At 41.4% G+C, this 19,401-nt stretch overlaps 1 protein-coding gene and 2 long non-coding RNA genes across 24 annotated transcripts in view; 1 reads left to right on the top strand and 2 right to left on the bottom strand.

Annotated features, from left to right (window-relative positions):
- The window catches only part of LOC129471624 (uncharacterized), a 34,791-nt gene extending 27,239 nt beyond the window's left edge, over nt 1–7,552 (bottom strand). The window contains exons 1-2 of the long non-coding RNA XR_008653668.2: nt 7,421–7,552; nt 3,215–3,342 (exon numbers count right to left, since the gene is read on the bottom strand). This is a non-coding gene — a long non-coding RNA (uncharacterized lncRNA). The remainder of the gene's footprint in view (nt 1–3,214; nt 3,343–7,420) is intronic.
- Nucleotides 1–19,401, top strand: part of ZBTB20 (zinc finger and BTB domain containing 20) — an 833,136-nt gene that overhangs the window by 789,706 nt on the left and 24,029 nt on the right. For all 22 annotated transcript variants that reach the window (XM_063630087.1, XM_063630085.1, XM_063630084.1 and 19 more), the window contains one exon: nt 7,499–9,103. In XM_063630087.1, the coding sequence (XP_063486157.1) occupies nt 7,499–9,103 (1,605 nt within the window). The remainder of the gene's footprint in view (nt 1–7,498; nt 9,104–19,401) is intronic.
- The window catches only part of LOC129471625 (uncharacterized), a 19,050-nt gene continuing 10,513 nt past the window's right edge, over nt 10,865–19,401 (bottom strand). The window contains exons 2-3 of the long non-coding RNA XR_008653669.2: nt 18,533–18,723; nt 10,865–11,195 (exon numbers count right to left, since the gene is read on the bottom strand). This is a non-coding gene — a long non-coding RNA (uncharacterized lncRNA). The remainder of the gene's footprint in view (nt 11,196–18,532; nt 18,724–19,401) is intronic.

The raw sequence follows: 19,401 nt of genomic DNA, 5'->3' as shown, positions 1-19,401 counted from the left end.
TAACTACAAAAAAAAGAAATCAGAGTAGAGGTAAAATAAAGAATTGATAATATAATGAGGCTGGTGAAAATTTTACATAGAAAAGCATACCATGAGGTCCTACATAGTTGCTAAAAGGGGGCCTAAATTTTTATTCTGAGCCCCCTAGTGAACACAGCCAAGAGGGAAACATGATCAGTTATGATATTCACAGGCTCCACAAAGACAAGCAAAATACAGCTTTTCCTGAGCACTGAGGTCTGGGAGAAGTTGATTGATTAATATATGTTTCCAATATCAAAGATCCTTATGGATAAATTTCTTCTATTGATTTAGATTTCAGATCATTTGTATCCTTATGGTTCCATTTATACTGGGGTATTCTCAGTAAATGTTTCACTAATGAAATGGTGAAAATTCAAGTGACCCCAAAAGCAGCTTCATTCATAAGTCAGTTGTATTTACAGTTTTACAATATGGGCAGGCATGCCCTCATCCTTTCTTAGAGATAACAGCAGACTAAACATAAAATCAGGCAAGCCAAAGACCTGGGCTAACCAAGGGAAACTGTTGAGACCTCTAAGGCCAAGTAAAAAGACTTTTCTGGAATTACTTTCTCCTTTGGACCTGTAAAATCCCACTAGTAATGTAAATCTATTCTCAGCCTTAGATAAAGTACAAAGCTCTTATTTTTTGGTGGAGTGAAGAGAGGAAAAAGAAGTCAAGAATGGAAGATAAGTCAAGATTTGGGGATGGGCCTCAAAATCACAGGGCAAATGTTTTTCTAGTTCTCAATTTTGCCTCCTTATTCCCCATACTTCAAGCTTAGTAAAACTTCGTGGTATAACAGCAAAAAGGAAGAAAGGGAAGGAGGAAAACAGAAAGAAAGGCAGGCTCCCCATTAGAAGTGCTATAGATCTTGCAAGTAAACTCTATTTTTTTGGCTGATTAGATGTGTATATTGAGTTTATATTTATTTTTTATTCAAATTATACCACAATATCTAATTTTTAACTGTCAAAAAATGTTAAAGGGTGTTTTTTTTTTGTTTTTTGAGACGGAGTCTCGCTCTTTCACCCAGGCTGGAGTGCAGTGGCACGATCTCGGCTCACTGCAAGCTCCCCGCCTCCCGGGTTCACGCCATTCTCCTGCCTCAGCCTCTCCGAGTAGCTGGGACTACAGGCGCCCACCACCACGCCCGGCTAATTTTTTGTATTTTTAGTAGAGACGGGGTTTCACCGTGGTCTCGATCTCCTGACCTCGTGATCCGCCCGCCTCGGCCTCCCAAAGTGCTGGGATTACAAACGTGAGCCACCGTGCCCGGCCAGGGTGTTTTTTAATTCTTCTATGGATTTGTCTTAACTGTCAAAAGGGACTTACTCTGAGTAAAACAAAGTTTGCTAAATAATAGTTAGCTTCAACAGTTGTAAACTATATGGCTGTCATAATCCAGATTTCTGCTAGTATCAGTAGTTATCTACATTTCTCTCTTCCCTTTTAATCTTTTTAAAAAATATTTCTCTTCTGAAAAGTAACTTTCTCATTTTGGCTAAGATTGTTTGCTTTCTCATACAAAATAGTATCAGCTCAACTTAAGTAAATGGAAAATATTAGTTCAACAGACCTTATGCATCAGAGAGTAATGCAATCACAAAGTTTGCATCAGTTTTAGAAGCTTTGATTACAGAAAGCAGTTACAAGTATTTTAAAGAAGGATGCCTGAATCTCAATCCACAGCTCTTAATTTGGGGAAAACACAGACCCCTTTGAGATTTTGATGAAAGCCACTGACCTTATTCCTATAAAAGTATAAACATGTCCATTTATGAAAACTATACGTACCCCCTAAAACCCAAACATAAAACCAAGGACCTTTAAATACTTTTAAGTATTCTCTAGAAATGTTCTATGAATGAATAAAAATTCAGGTAATATTAAAGACATACCTAATTACAGTATTGGGATCATAAATAGAAAGGTGTTGTAAATATTGTAAACAAGTTAGTAATTTTTAATGTCTTTGTCTAGATAAAATAATAAGTAGTTTAAAAAGCACATCCAGCTAGTCCCCAACTTTCGTAAGTAGCTATTCCTGCAAATATGTGTGAAAGTCAAATTTCTGCAAGTTCAAAGTCAAATTTCTGCAAATTTCAACAATTGATGTATGTTTTATGTGAAGAATTCTGTTACCAATGGCTAAAAAAAGTGCTGAAATCCCTGATGGTTCCTCCACACTGGGCTTAGACAGTCTGGAAGATAGAGGAGAACTCTCATTGGGAGATGGCCCAAAACATCCCCCTTTTCACCCAAGAATGGGTAAGTAAAACTGTACAGCTCTCCCCCCCATAGGTTGATGACCCTCCCCAGTCTCACTACCGAGGTATTAACAGCTAGGATATGCTAGGTATATGGAGCCAGGGTAGGAGAAAGAGATCTTGTCTGCTTGCCACCTTCCACTTGCATGTGTGATTTCTCCAGTGCTCCCAGCCACCCTCCCAAGACTGTGATGATACGAGTGAGATAGAAATAGAGAGCAGGGTGGTGCAGAGTCATTTGCTGTGGATGGAACCTGTTAGCAAGAAAGTACTATACCTCCTCTAGTGCAGGGATTCAGTAGGACTCCATTGGCATATATGAGGAGGTAAAGTAGATGTAACTGAGGTCTTACCCCAGGCAGGGGCTTTGGAGAATAAGGGGGCTCAGTCACCAAAATACATCCCCCCTTTCTCCAGAGATGACTGGCTCTTTCCTAGTGTGACTAACTTGGCAAGCTGCACCCTGTTCCATGTGTGGACCCACCAACCTCATCTGGTGCCCCAAATTGAAAGCTCAAGGGCTTTCTGGCCCTGCCACTTGACTTAGGCTTATTAACTGGACCGAAATTTATATTGGTTTTCATTTGAGAGCTGGTGTTTCCTTCCAAGTCCAGAGACTTCAAATCCCCATCCCCCTCTATAGCATCTTACCCTTGCACTAGTCTCGTTTTATATATCCTTTTGCTCTCCTGATTGAGAAAGAACTGGATTTCACGCCTAATTAAAAGAGATTGTATTGCCTGCTGTTTCCTTTCTTGCTCATTTTCTCTTGAGAGCAGGCAGCTTTTTATTCTCATGCTAAGTCCTATCCCTGGACCCCTGCAGCTTAAGGGACAGGCAGGAGCAACGTTCCTGCAAAACAGAGAGTCAGGCCCTCTATCCCCAACTCCCCACAGGCAGATTTTCCCTTCGGTACTCACCCCTGCTTTAGCCCGTCTGTGTTGTGCTCTCGCAGAACAGTCACTTAGAATACGTGATGACTTTCATTACTGCAATTCCTCCCATGTTTCGAGAGAATGCCATCACAGGCTGACTCTATATTTTTACTCTAGTGAAAAGGAGGTAAGTTATTCTTTTAAAACACAGAGAACTATTTTTATCACTTTTTCATTTTGCCATCAGTTTTGTGTTCATAACACTGTGCATTTTTTATTTTGGGTGGGGAAGAATCCCCAAATACACATAATCACATAGTGTTTGTAAAGTTTTGTGGTTTTGTACAGTTGATAGGGTTGGGGTTTGGGTGTGTGTGTGTGTTTTTTGTTTTGTTTTGTTTTTTCTTGAATAGCCCAAATGCCTATTCAGTGCCAATCCAAGAAAGAATAGAGTTAGCATTTTCACACCATTCCTTCCTATACACTCCCTGAATAACCATCTAATCAAAATTTGTTTTCAATGGGGGACAAATCTTCTACAGTAGAGTATTTCAGATTTATTCCATTGGAATCTATACATTAATGCCCATTGGATGAAAAGGACATGCTCACAAAAGCCTGGACTTTGCCTTGCTGTGGCAGAAACTTTTTCCCACTGTATTAGTGTTAAAAATAAAAGAAAGCCTGGGAAAGGAATTGCCTCAGCATTGTGTGCTGGAGGAATGAGGCATGCTTGAATGGGGAGGCAGCGTCCCCCTTCGCATCTGTACTCATATCAGCAAAAACGATTCAGCTTTTCACGGCTGTTCACTGCAGTGTGGGGCCAGTGTACTCAGGGAGATATTTAAGAATTGTGTCTATAAAATTCAACCAGGCATGTCAGATCAGGTTGTGTACGTGTGCAGGTTTAGGTTTGTCTCTGTGGTTTTTAATGAACTTGGTGGCAATATTATCGCAAGAGTCTTAACTCAGACTATTTAGTAGATAACTTGATTGTTTAGGTGATCTAAATTTGCAATCCAGTCTGGTCAGTTTGTATTTTTCTCATGAAATTGTGTGTGTGTGATTATGTGTGTTCATTTCTCATCTCTAAAGCAACCTTCATTATTACTTTCAGTGTCTTTCTTTTTTTTCTGCTGAGAATTAAGATAACTCTCAATCTTTGGGCACTTCAAGTTTCATTCCTCAGTGATCCACTGTTATGCGGTGGAAAAAGAATTAAAAAGGCATGGGTTCTAATCCCAACACTGCCTCGTGCTACTGTGCAAAACTTTGGGCAAGTCATTTAGACATTTTGAGAGCCTCAACTTTCTCTTATATGAAATAGTAATAATAAGACTTGTCCTGAAGGGCTGGGCACAGTGGCTCATGCCTGTAATCCCAGCACTTTGGGAGGCCGAGGTGGGCAGATCACCTGAGGTCAGGAGTTCGAGGCCAGCCTGGCCAATATGGTGAAAACCCATCTACTGAAAATACAAAAATTAGGCAGGTGTGGTGGCGTACGCCTGTAATCCCAGCTACTCAAGAGGCTGAGGCACAAGAATTGCTTAAACCCAGGATTTGAAGGTTGCAGTGAGCTGAGATTGTGCCACTGCACTCCAGCCTGGGCAACAGAGCAAGACTCTGTCAAAAACAAAACAAACAAAAACCCTGTCCGGAACACATATAGGATTGTTGTAAGGAATAAATGTTACATGTAAAAAAGTTGTATACACTGTCAAACACTACATGGATACTAATTATTGTGATAATTGTGATAGAGCTACTTCCAAGAACTATCTGAAAGAAAACTGTCATATATGACATCTCTAGTGTTATTGTTGTAACTAATGCTATGAGCAAATGTGTGTTTAAAGAGTGTTTTCACTTGTGTAGAAAAAAATGTTGTAATAAATCCATCCTACACAGAGATGATCACAGACACAACCAGTTTTACTGCTTATTGTTTTACTTAAATGAAAGAGACCTTGGTTATAGTAAAATTGTATATAGAAAATTCTAAACCATAGTGCCAGTTAGTTAGTTGTCTTACTTCTTGCGCTATGACATCTAAAAAAATAAGTTCTTTAAGTTAGACAACTGAGGCTATGTCAAAGCATCACAGCCTAAAAATATGAAAGCCATGCTAAATCACAGGTAGGTATAGAAGTAGCTGGAGGTAGTAGTGGGCAAAGCCTTTCACACAGCTTCACAACAGAGCTGTGGATCCCTAAGGGCCAGACCTCAGTAAGGGGCAAACTATGCAATATAATGAAGCAGTTAAGAGGGTGAACTCTACAGCCAGACTGCCTGGGTTTAGATGCCAGTCTACCAGCAATTGCCTGTGTGTACTTGAGCAAGTTTCTTAGTTTCTCTGGCCTCAGTTTCCTCATCTGTAAAATGGGAATACTATCATCTACTCCCCATGGTTGCTGTAAGATTAAATGAAATCATATACATAAAGCAGTTAGAACAGTAACCCCTAAAAAATGTTCTCTTGTGATTACTATCATGGTATGTATGTATGGTGAACTCAGCAAGAACTTGAAATTTGGTCTGCTGCTGATTGAGTTCCTGAACTCCCTTCCTGGGTTATTTGTGCCTTCCTTTGGGGCCGTATTTTGTATTAACATGGTTACAGGGGATTCACTTTAATTCTTTAATCTGGCAAAGAGAACTTGTCTTATATAAGTAAAAACGATGGAATCTGTAGCCTAATACAATATTTTAGGCACATAACAGACCTGATAGAGTCAGAACAAGAAAGAATGCTCTTACACAAATTAGTGCAAATTGTATTATTGAACATTATTATGTTAAGCTCATACCATGTGAGGGTGATTGAGTGAAGCAAGGTAGAAACGCTCATTGAACTCAGAGTTTCCTGAACAAGTCTTCTATCACAAGGTAGAGCAGAAAGTTTGAGGAGGTAGGCCTTCTTCCTATCTGCAGGCTGTTACCTCTCAGGTGGCTTCTCACAAGACGGAGAGATTTGGGTCACAGGCCAACAATCAGTGCTTGGGCCATTTGGTTTTGAAAGCCTACTTATTTCACTTTCCCAAGCTGATTGTTCAGTTGTAAAGGCAAGAATGGGGAATCTCATTGAAGAATTATTTGGAGGGGGATTCTCTAGAGCCATCTGAGAGGTGAGCTAGAAAAATAGAAAAGCCCTAAGATCTGCTGCTATAGCCACCTGTTTTCTTTCTCATTCTGAATCCAAATCTTATCAATAGTATCCCTTGTCATACAGCCTATATTATAGGGGTGGCGCTGGGTCAGGCTATCCGCAGCCTCCACATAGCTGGTGCCTTCCTCCTGGGAGCTGTTTAATACTTCCCTGTGGCAAGTACGTAAAGCACCCTATTACCCAAGGAGATCATATATCCCACTTCTGGTTTACTCCTGCTATCCTGGCCTAATTATCAACAATGCTCTCTTTCACTCTTGAAAGTGCCCTGTTTGCATAATAAATATGATCACCAATGTACTCTAGTCTCCTGGGTCAGAACTGCCATCTCTGACCTTTTTAACATTCCTCCTTCATTAAGCCTCAGAAAATTCAGAAAACCTTCCATATCACATGCAACCACCCTAGAAAGTGCTCAAACAGGTTGTCAGAGATGACAAGAAGAATGAGTAGATACAGAAAGCAGCCGTGGAGTGCCCCTTTAGCTAGCAGATTGCTTTCTGTAGCCCATCCATCATCCGGAAAGCATGATCATGACTGTTTGGTAGACATCTTAGTCTGGGTTGAATTTTCCAAGAATTTTTGCATACATGGTGTGGGTTTTGATAATATGCCATATGACTTAATAGGAAGGGGGTTTATTTGTTAACTATGAATATGGTCACCGTGTATGAATAAAATAAGGGACTTTGATAAGTTGGGGGAAATGTAAACTTTCCCAAAGAATCTGGGCTTAGGCCTGTCTAAAGTGAAGGCAAAGTAAATAAATACATAAATAAAAATAAAGTGGAGGTATAGTGTTCCATAAGAACAAGTCCTCCATTTGCCTTTCAGTTCTTTGCTGAAGCTGTAGGAATAGCAGGCAAACAAACCATCTGGTTATTAGGCCACTCTACCTCAGCCGAAGCTCTGGGGAGTTAATATGGATACCCAAAATGGCTGCGGCACTAAGGCCGGAATTGGAGCAAAATTCAAGGTCCTTTTCCCTCAGGCCATCCTACCCACAGCTTGTATGCCGCAGCCTGTCCATCTCCCCGCTTGCATATGTAAGGGCAGTGCTTCTAGGAGCCATGAGCATTACTCACCTGAAACCTAGGTGTTAGGAATGCAGCCAGCTAGATCTGACCCATGCCCTGTTTTGTGTCTGCGTTGACATGCTGCAGGTGACATCAGTTGCAAGGGGATGACCGAGCGCATTCACAGCATCAACCTTCACAACTTCAGCAATTCCGTGCTCGAGACCCTCAACGAGCAGCGCAACCGTGGCCACTTCTGTGACGTAACGGTGCGCATCCACGGGAGCATGCTGCGCGCACACCGCTGTGTGCTGGCAGCCGGCAGCCCCTTCTTCCAGGACAAACTGCTGCTTGGCTACAGCGACATCGAGATCCCGTCGGTGGTGTCAGTGCAGTCAGTGCAAAAGCTCATTGACTTCATGTACAGCGGCGTGCTACGGGTCTCACAGTCGGAAGCTCTGCAGATCCTCACGGCCGCTAGCATCCTGCAGATCAAAACAGTCATCGACGAGTGCACGCGTATCGTGTCACAGAACGTGGGCGATGTGTTCCCGGGGATCCAGGACTCGGGCCAGGACACACCGCGGGGTACTCCCGAGTCAGGCACGTCAGGCCAGAGCAGCGACACGGAGTCAGGCTACCTGCAGAGCCACCCACAGCACAGCGTGGACAGGATCTACTCGGCACTCTACGCGTGCTCCATGCAGAATGGCAGCGGCGAGCGCTCTTTTTACAGCGGCGCAGTGGTCAGCCACCACGAGACTGCGCTCGGCCTGCCCCGCGACCACCACATGGAAGACCCCAGCTGGATCACACGCATCCATGAGCGCTCGCAGCAAATGGAGCGCTACCTGTCCACCACCCCCGAGACCACGCACTGCCGCAAGCAGCCCCGACCTGTGCGCATCCAGACCCTAGTGGGCAACATCCACATCAAGCAGGAGATGGAGGACGATTACGACTACTACGGGCAGCAAAGGGTGCAGATCCTAGAACGCAACGAATCCGAGGAGTGCACGGAAGACACAGACCAGGCCGAGGGCACCGAGAGTGAGCCCAAAGGTGAAAGCTTCGACTCGGGCGTCAGCTCCTCCATAGGCACCGAGCCCGACTCAGTGGAGCAGCAGTTTGGGCCTGGGGCGGCGCGGGACAGCCAAGCTGAACCCGCCCAACCCGAGCAGGCTGCAGAAGCCCCCGCCGAGGGTGGTCCACAGACAAACCAGCTAGAAACAGGTGCTTCCTCTCCGGAGAGAAGCAATGAAGTGGAGATGGACAACACTGTTATCACTGTCAGCAACAGCTCCGACAAGAGCGTCCTACAACAGCCTTCGGTCAACACGTCCATCGGGCAGCCATTGCCAAGTACCCAGCTCTACTTACGCCAGACAGAAACCCTCACCAGCAACCTGAGGATGCCTCTGACCTTGACCAGCAACACACAGGTCATTGGCACAGCTGGCAACACCTACCTGCCAGCCCTCTTCACTACCCAGCCCGCGGGCAGTGGCCCCAAGCCTTTCCTCTTCAGCCTGCCACAGCCCCTGGCAGGCCAGCAGACCCAGTTTGTGACAGTGTCCCAGCCTGGCCTGTCGACCTTTACTGCACAGCTGCCAGCGCCACAGCCCCTGGCCTCATCCGCAGGCCACAGCACAGCCAGTGGGCAAGGCGAAAAAAAGCCTTATGAGTGCACTCTCTGCAACAAGACTTTCACCGCCAAACAGAACTACGTCAAGCACATGTTCGTACACACAGGTGAGTGTCGCCCCACCTGGAGGCCTGGCAGCAGGGGCTGAGGGGGCTGTGGGAAGGCAAGGTAAGAGAGCAGGTAGAAGGAAAGGTTTGGGATCATCTTTCAGATTTTAAACAGACCACACCACAAGCCTCTTCTAGAAACCCCAACTGTGTTCCTCCCACCATAAGAACAAAGCACCCTGCCACCAAGAGACACCATCACAGGAACCCTTTATGGAGAAGGGATGTCCTAGGGATGTCCAGACTGCAGAAGAGAAGACTCGGGTCATTATATAAGCCATATTCAAGTATTTGTGTTTCAGAGGCAGCATACTGTAGTCAGGAAGAGCTTGAGTTCTAAAGCCAGGTGGCCTGGGCGTAAATTCAGGCTTAGCCACTACTAAACCTTGTCACCTTGGAAAAATTACTTAACTTGTCTATACTTCAGTTTCCTTGTGTATAAAATGAGAATAATCATGATACGCCTTCCTTATAGTGCTGTTTTGAGAATAAATTAGTACATGTGAAGTCTTTAGAGTACTTCTTAGCACATAATAAGTGCTCTATAAGTGGTAGCTATTATTAACATGGTTAAGAGGAGGAGACATTCAGTTTGTGTTTGGCTCCAAAAGGTAGAACTAGACCAATGATTGGATGCTATCAGGAGATTCTTTCCACAAAATAAAAGAAAAATTTTGTTAACAATCAGATCTGCTCTAGGATCAGATAGACTGCCTTTAAATGGAGTGAGTTTCTGTAATTAGACGCATTCAAGGAGAGAATGGATGAACATTGTTAGGGATTTTGTACACAGGATTCAGTCATCACGGTGGGCAAGATCGTGTTTCATCCCTGGATTCTATGATTCCAGAGCTAAGATCTTCTGACCTCTTAGCCAATCCTTTTTCATAGCTCCATAGTGGGACAGAGATATGGAATTCCCATAGAATTGGGCATTCCATGGATGTGCCTCCACGTAAGTGAGCACGTAAGCAATTGTGATTTCACCTAGATTCTCTTGGACCTAAGAATACCTACAACAGTGATGATCATTATATTTGAAATTCTTTTTTTTTTTTTTTTTTTTGAGACAGGGTCTCGCTGTGTGGCCCAGGCTGGAGTGCAGTAGCATGATGTCGGCTCACTGCAGCCTCAACCTCCCGGACTGAAGCAATCCTCCCACTTCAGCCTCCCAAGTAGCTGGGTCTACAGGCACATGCCACCACGCTCATTTAACTTTTTTATTTTTTGTAGAGACAGGGTTTTACCATGTTGCCTAAGCTGGTCTCAAACTCCTGAGCTCAAGCCATCTGCCTGCCTCAGCCTCCCAAAGTTCTGAGGTAACAGGCATGAGCCACTGTGCCTGGCCTCAGAATACCCTTATTAAATGACAAATAATTTAGCAGGGAAAAGTTACATACTCAAATTCTGATACATGAAAACAAATTAGTTTCTCAAAACAACCTTGTTTCTCAGATCAGCTAGTAGGAATCCAAGAGAGAAGACATAAAACAGCAAAGTTTAGATTGGGGACTGAAGGGAAGGAAAGCAACAGAGATAGAGGCAAGGCATGAAACATGGAATTGTACAACTGAAATAGAACATTGCTTAAGATAAACTTTGCCTTCTTTGCAGGGTAATGTAAGTCAGGACATTATGTAAATTAATGTGTGTACTTTTATGAGAATCAGTTTTTAAAGATCACAGTATTCACACTTCCAAATAAGCAGAGTGACTCACTACTGAATTTATGAAGAAATTTGGGTAGTGGTAAGTCACTTTGTTTATTTGGGATAAATGTGAATGTACTAATAACCAGAGATAAATCACAAGAAATTTTCCATATGGTATGCATATCACCATTATTAGGTGAATTAATCAAATAGTAATGTTTTTATTTTGTAGCATCTTATGATTTATAGAGTGCTGTCACATAGTTTATATCCTTTCCTCCCCTGGATAGCTGATTTATAAGCCATTAAATTAAGGAACATGGGGGAGGGGGTGCAGGAAAGACCATTTGTGAAAGTATCTCCTTAGCCAAAATTGACTTTGCTGGTCTTGGATCCATAAACGTATCTGCTCTCCCCTCTGTACATCTCTTCAAGTAGACCTGTCAGATATAAAATTCACACATTCTGTTAGATCACATAATAAAATAAGTCTTTAAATTTGCAACATAAAATTTTCAGTGTACTACCAAAAAGTATCCTCGTGGTGTATAAATACATTTCTCCAGTGGATTCACTGAAGGATTCTGTGGCTAACCAAGATAACTAGATTTGGACATAAGAAAAACAGCAAAAGATTTGTGCACTCAGACATAGATGCAAAAGCTATAGGTAGAGTCATTTTATAAATCTGAGTTATGCTTAAAATGTGGACTTCACTTTTCTAGTAAATTATGAACATCCTCAGTAAATTATGAATGTTATTGTAATGGTGTATATAATATAGCCCCATCTGAAAATAATAATGTGCATATATCAATCAGGCACCTAATTTAAAAGAAGTAATGCTCTTCCCTTTCATTCCAGAATTATTTGGCAGTGGCAGTTTGGAAATCCTATCGGTCTTTCACGACTATTGTCTAACTGAAGGATCCCCTAACAAAGTTTTAGAACAATTGGTCTAGATTTTCAAAAAGCAAGACAGCCGGAACGTGTGGAAATAATTCAAGACCTGGGTTCATTGTAGCTCGCATTTCCAAACAAAGTTCTTTTCAATTTCTGGGGAAAACGTAAGAAAATGGAGCCTCAAAACTTTCCAAGAGCCCAGTGGAAGTGATAAAAATTCAAAGCAAAAAGTCCAAATGTTAGTATAAAAAGATCCTAGAGAGCACAGGGATACTTGTAAGAGTAGAGTTGGACTCTGTGTTCCCACCCATATTCTAACAAAAAAGAATTCTAAAAAAAAAGAATAGTTTGACAAAGTTAAAAAGAAGGAAATTTGAGTTCTCTCCATCACAGCTACTATGCAAACCAATAGACCTGCAGAGTAACTGTCTTAGCAATTCAGTAACTCCAAAGTTTAATATAGATGGTAGTTGCTTTCAACAACTACAGAGATAAATTGTGTGTGATGGTACACACTAATAGTCCCAGATACTCAGGAGGCTGAGGCGGGAAGATCACTTGAGCCCAGGAGTTTCGAGGCCAACCTGGGTACCTATCTCTTAAAAAAAAAAAAAAAAAATATGAAGAGAATCAATTCTAAGATTCAGATTCCAATTAAAATCTCATACTGCTCTATGTTAATGATACACATTCATGAAAGAAAGTGTTTGGGGCCGTGCATGGTGGCTCACACCTGTAATTCCAGCACTTTGGGAGGTAAAGGTGGGAGGATCAGTTGAGCCCAGGAGTTTGAGACAAGCCTGGACAACTTGGCAAGACCCCAGCTCTACAAGAACTATAAAAATTAACCAGGCATGGTGCTGCATGCCTATAGTTCCAGCTATTTGGGAGGCTGAAGTGGGAAGATCACTTGAGCCCAGGAGGCAGAGGTTGCAGTGAGCGGAGATCACACCACTGCACTCCACCCCGGGCAACATAGCAGGACTCTGTATAAAAGAAAAAAAAAAAAAAAATCTGTTTGAGACAAAGAAGTAGTCCGTCATACTGACTTTGGAGCTAAGCTCTACCTTTAAGAATCAAGGAAGCTTTAGTTGTAAAGCATATTTCACAGTGATTATAACCCAAAACTTTAAAGTGGAGGCATAAATGAAAGACGATTATACTGTAATTAGATGATTTGGATCCAGTTTTGTTTCCTCTAAATGGCTGTGTGTCCTTCAACAAGTCAGTTAATTTCACAACCCTCTATTTCTTTGAGTTTAAAATAAAAATGATATTTTCTGCCTTTTGATGTAAACATATGATGCATGTGAGAGCTTTTCAGAAGAGGCAAAGTGTTACTTAATTAGAAAAATAAAAAATCCTCATCATTATTACTTTTCGCCCCTACTACCCAGGAGACACTTAGTTTCTTTGCTGTATTTCCTGTCTCTGAATAATACACGCTTGACATGTGTCCTTCCTCTTTGGAATTTAAACGCTGAAACTATTTTATACTCCTTAGATTGCTCTTGAATATTCTTCATAACAAGAATTTTTTTATTCCTTAACAATTTTTGTAACAGTAAAAGAAAATTCCTCACCTAACCAGTCTTTATCCACTGCTAAACAAACCACGGAGGACTTCCTTATCTCTAGGAGTTTCTTTCATTCACTTACTGCAGCTTCATAAAAAAGTTGTGAGAAAGGAAACTAAGAGTTAAGGGCAAGTTTGAAAGCAACAGAATTAGAGAGAAAAAAACAAAGATAATACAAACCATCCTGTCAGGGAAGAAAGCAGTGCTCCCCTCTACCCCCTTCCATCAAGAGAAAAAAGCAGAAGTCAAATAAAGGAATGGAAATGAAAGGGAAAGACAGAGAATACAAGAAGGATAAGCCTTGGTGTCAACGTGGATATGGAAGGCAAGCAATAGGGCAAATTCAAAGATAACCCTGGAGCAGTGTGATCCCTACACTAGCAGCATGCAAATTATGTTCCCCCACCCTTCACCCCCATCCCAGACATCCTAAATCAGAAACTCAGACGATGGAGCCCAGCAATCTGTGTAACAAGCCCTGGTCCATGCTGAAGTTGAGAATCAATTCCCTAGAGAGGTGAGCCTGGGTAATTAGAAGAATGGCATCAGGTTGCCTTTGCTACATAACATTTTTTTAAAATTCCACTAACAAGAATCTGTTTAGAAAAAGTAAATCAAAATTATGGATCAAAGCTTGATTTTGTAGTGGATAAATTATATCACAGAAACTAATCACTCACATATAAGAGGTAAGTTGAGCCTTCCAAATTACATAGGTCACATGGCAAATGTATCCCTTCTGGTATTTAGCAGTACTGACTTGTATTATTCATATCATCATGTATTACCTTTACACCTTCCCTTTAGAATGTAAACTCTGTGAGAGCAGAAACACACACACAGAGACATACATTTCACACACATATATATACATGTATCTCACACTTTCATATGCCCATTTATTTGGTCAATGTGCACATTCACCGAAAACCACCTGATCTCCAAAAACTATTGAAATAAAATAAATAAAAGAAAATTTTTAAATGTGAACACGCTTTCCAGGAGAATTTAATTCAAGGGACTTATACACAGATACATTCTTTTCACAGCAAGACTTTTAAATTTCTTTGTTTTTTCTTTTTTTATTTGCTAGAGAATATATTGTACACATATCTGTGTTCACACTTTTGTGGGTTTTTTTTACCCACAAGAGATAAATGTTTTGGCATTTTCTGAATCATATTATCAACAGCCCGTTCATTGGCGACTGTTTTTAGCCCATTGGTATCCTCTACACATATGGTAATTTTGCTTATTACTTTGAGAAGGTCAGCTATTTCAGCCATGAATTCAATGTAAATAGACATAGTAACAATAGTAGCATAACAGTGTTGGTGATTGGGCCATAATAGTCATATGAAGATAATGTGTTAATCCTCATATGGAGCTTGGGCTATTAATTATATCAAGCCAGTGGATGCAAAGTAACAAGTATAAGGCTTGGAGTGAGAAGGCCATGATATTACCACTTTCTGACTGAGTGACTTTGGCTAAGTTCTATAACCGACCTAAGCCTCAGTTTTTCAGATCTGTAGTACTTACTTTACATGATTGCTCTGTGAATTGAATAACATAATTTATGTGAAAACACTTAATTATGAATGCTGTAAAACTATCAAAGCCATTAATATGTGTTACAGTAGTATCACACATTTTGCAGCATAATCCAGAGAACAAGGAATTGTTAACAAGGGAGAGGAAGATAATCTGGTTGGGCTAGTATTGTACTCTCAGGTGTTACTGACTTCTTAGATGAGCTTCAAGATGTTAGTACAACTCTCTACTTGGAGATGCTATTTTCTGGGGATGTTAATATCCACTCTATTCACAAAATTTTAAGAAAAGTCAAGTAACATGGATGAAACTCTCCAAAGTTCTGCTTAAAACTAAAATATCTTAGTTGTCACTGAAGCCACAGATATTTTGTGAATGCAGCATGTTCCCAATAGGCAGTCCCTCTTAGCCTCACAGTCCAAGCTGACAACAGGATCACATCCCAGGGAGTGAACAGAAAGGCTGGCAGGCAATCACACCACTGATATCTCAGGTGTGTGGGCCCCCCATTTTTTTTGAGATGGAGTCTCACTCTGTCGCCCAGGCTGGAGTGCAGTGGTGGCATCTCTGCTCACTGCAACCTCCACCTCCCGGGTTCAACTGATTCTCCTGCCTCAGCCTTCTGAGTAGCTGGGATTACAGGTGCCCACCACCACGCCCAGCTAATTTTTTGTATTTTTAGTAGAGATGTGGTTTCACCATGTTGGTCAGGCCGGTCTCAGCCTCCTGACCTCAGGTGATCCACCTGCCTCAGCCTCCCAAGGTACAGGGATTACAGGCATGAGCCACAGCACCCCACCGTGTGGGCCCCCTTTTAAACAGACGTCTCATGATGGAGACTAGACTCTGCAGCCATTGAAAGCTCCATATAATTCCATCTGAATGTACTTCCATTGTTAATATGGAACCTTCCCCATTTTCTGGTCCTATCTTGATGTTCCCCATTCAGAGGACCTGCACTTTCAAGTATTCCTTCTGCTTTCCTCACCAGTGCCCACCTTCTGCTACCCGCCTTCTCCTCTTTCCCCTCCTTCCTTGCTGCCTGCTGTCTCATCAAGCACCCTGTCTTGGTTTTTTGACCCATCACTGTACTCACGAAAGAGGAGGGCATCGTACTAGGGCAGATGATGGGGAGGCAGAGAGAACAGGAGAGTCAGGTAGGAACAGTGCTTCTGAAAAATCTCCTGATAACAGCATTCATTGTCCTTTTCACAGCTCAGGAGAAGCCTTGGTTAAAATGAGGGGGAAAAATCAGTAGAATAAGTGGGTTCTTGTTGAGCCCCCAGTGCAAGAGGTTCCTATTCAAAATTGGGGTGTCTTTACCCATTAGGATGGCTTTTACTTGAACTTTGTGAGCTTCAGGTAGAACCCTCTGCATCTTCTAACCTAAGCAGGATCTTTCTTCCTTTTTTTTTTTCCACTTTTCAGTCATGGTAGAGTTAAGTGTCAGAGCTGGTCCATGAGAAGAAGGTGATAAGCAGGCATTGAAAAATTGAGAAAAACATATACCTTTACCATGCCCAACACCCTTGGCAAGGCAGTAAAGGGCACTGCCTCCCCCTCAGTTTCTTCCCTCGCTGTTTGGTTTCTGCACCTCCAGTGCTCAGTCACGGGTTTCCTAGGAAGTCCTCTGTCTGTGCTCTGTGCTGACATTTTATCCATATACCACTTCTTGACATTTGCATATGTAATTGAGAGAGTAGACTATACCCTTAACTCTGAATTACATAGCTGCAATATAATCACTTGTTTTACTGATTATCTGAAATAATTTTTTAAAAATTCAGGATTGACTTCCATATGCCATGCAAGTCATTTCACAGTTGGTTTCATTTATCCTTGGTTCCTTTGTGATGAATGGAACAGTTTAATTTTTCTTAAAATGACCACATGCTCTGTACTAAGTGCTTTATCTCTTCAATTTTCAAAACACCTTCATGAGACAGGTACTTACTATATTATTCTCAAGTTATAGATAAGGATACTGAGGCTTATAGAGGTTAAATGACATGCCCAAGTCACTCAGCCAAGGAAATGGAATTCGTATCTGACTCCTACATCTGTATAGGCCCAAAATGGATCATTTAAAGCGAAGGAACTTACATGACCTTCCCCTTGATGTTATAATTCAAGTATCCACTTTTTACTTTGTGTCCCCTTCTGACAAATCAGACTTGCCATTCCTGACCATAGGCTTAAACCTGGAAAACCATCTCTGACCATTTATCTTCACTTTTTGTTTCTTTACTTGGAGAGCAACAATCGACAGACCTCATCCATTTTATGTATAACATCTAAAACCATTTTGGGATTGCTCTAAGTAATATGCAAGAAAATAGTGGGAAAAAAATTTTCTTAAAACACAATCATTCATTCCTGCTGAGTGACTGCGTTTCAAATTCATACAGAAGTGAAAGTTGTGAGCACCTCACTAATCTGAAAATATACCCCATTTAGTAAGACAGTTTCTGAAATACCTACACTCCACCATCACAGCACCTGAATAATTATAGGGAGCATCTTCCTTTAAGGAGCTCCCAAGTGCTTTGCAAACATTTCTCTTTATTAAGTAACATACCATTGTTCTGTGGCAGGGAAGGGAACAGGATACTTTGTCTTATTTAAAATGTGAGACTGTTAATGCATTCAGTGACTAAGTAGGTTGCCCTCGGGTCATTCACTGACAAGGCCAGGACTAGAGTCCTCAGGGGTTGCAGTCCACCATGGACTCAGGACCACTAAATCCACAAAGGACCATGTGGCAAGTGCCTGGTCCAACTCTTCACATACAGAAAATGAAATAAACCCAGAGAAATGAAAACACTTAAAAAGCCCAGGGTCACATGGATAATTAATGGTAGAACCAATACTACATGCACACAAACAATATACCTATATATGCTATGGAGAGAAACATGACAACTGTGAAGAATCAATTTATAGACAGATTAGAAGAGTGTGAAAATAAAAAGGCTTCATCAGTGACCTTGCCTCGAGGAAAAACACACAGAAGGTGAAAGTTTCAAACAGCAGATCATTTTAACATAGGTGAAGTTTCAACTTCTTAGCAGCCAAAATACCATGTGGAATTTAAGGCACGCTTCCCATAAAAGGTGAGAGGTGGACATGTTTTAAATGATAATTGGCCAGGCTATCATAGCCTCTATAAATTGTCTGAAAGCATGAGGATAGCAAAGACCAGCTGACTTCCAGGCATGTTTACAGCTGACAGAAATGTTTCAGCTAAAAACATACATGACTGTCTCTCTTAGGGAATCTCTTACTTCAAAAAAAAAAAAAAGTACCAATGTAAACACTATGCATAGACTGAAGTCTTCAGCAAATTGAGATTATTAGCAATGAGGCTTCCTTAACCTTTCCTGTTTTAATCTAAAAGTAAAATTCTCTTCTAACCCTGTGATCTTATGCATCATACTGTCTGGTCAGTGTGCTTCAAAACATATCTGTTTATGTTTGAAAACACAACAACAACAAATTCCTGATAAGAGAAAGTTTAATAAAATGGATCATGAACATACAGCACTTAATACCAACCCTGCTACATAGTCAGCACTTAGTACAAACCCTTCTTCATAGTAAGCACTCAATATATGGTGATTGTTTTCTTGCTGCTGTTACCATAATACATCAAAGCTCTCCTATTTCATAATGGGAAAAAAGGAAAAACAGTCAAGGCATATATTTTAAGTGGAAGTTAGCTCAAATTTTAAAAGACTTCTTACCTTGATGCATAGTCCAAATGTTGAAATATTACCCTAAGGAGTTTCAGAGGCTTTGGGTTTTAGTTTGGATCATGAAAGAGTATGTGGAAGAAGGACTTTTTTCTCTGAGGTGAGGGCCTACACTGGGCAGTCAGGAATGAGGTGTAGAGATGGGCCAAACACACAGTTCATCTCACCTGTCAGGAGCAGAGCTGAGAACAAACAGCACAAAGAAAACAAGTCTTTAAGTAATTATCTTACAGAGATGCCACGGACCCATGGACTTTAAGAATACCTCATGTGGTCATTCAGTGACTGAGTATTATTACTTACCTTACTGTTTGTAACAAACTTGATCATTTGGTTTCTAAGCCAAAGCAAAGCAGTAAACTGAGGAGAAACAAGGGTTTCTGCCAACAGGCTGAGAGCAAAGAAGGATGCAGGAAAACTATTTTAAAAATTGACCCAAGAGTTCAAAAAGCATATGGAAGCATTTAATGGGGGTGGGAGGTATCCTTGTAATAAGAATACCATGCATGTATTCCCACACTGTTCTTGGTGGTCTGTGAAGTGATTTCATATGTATTTTATATCAACACCAGCACAATGAGGTAAGTAGGACTATATACCTCAGAGGCATTTGATGATTTGTCAGAGTGGAGTGGAGTGTGTTGGTGCCCAGATTTGAATAGGACCATTTGAGTCTGATATCATCATGTTGCCCACTGCCTACTCAGCCTCTACACCCGATGAGGCCAATCCGCAGCTCAGTACAGTCAATAGAGAATAGGCAATTAACCCTTAAGTTACATTTTAGAAAGATTTCTGTCTAAAGTAGATAAACTTGAAAGTATAGCTCTTCAAAATAATGTATTCCTATGTTGGCAAAT

The sequence above is a fragment of the Symphalangus syndactylus genome, chromosome 21 (assembly GCF_028878055.3).
Source record: "Symphalangus syndactylus isolate Jambi chromosome 21, NHGRI_mSymSyn1-v2.1_pri, whole genome shotgun sequence".
In the NCBI taxonomy this organism is placed as follows: domain Eukaryota; kingdom Metazoa; phylum Chordata; class Mammalia; order Primates; family Hylobatidae; genus Symphalangus; species Symphalangus syndactylus.
This window is presented reverse-complemented; position numbering and strand designations above follow the sequence as displayed.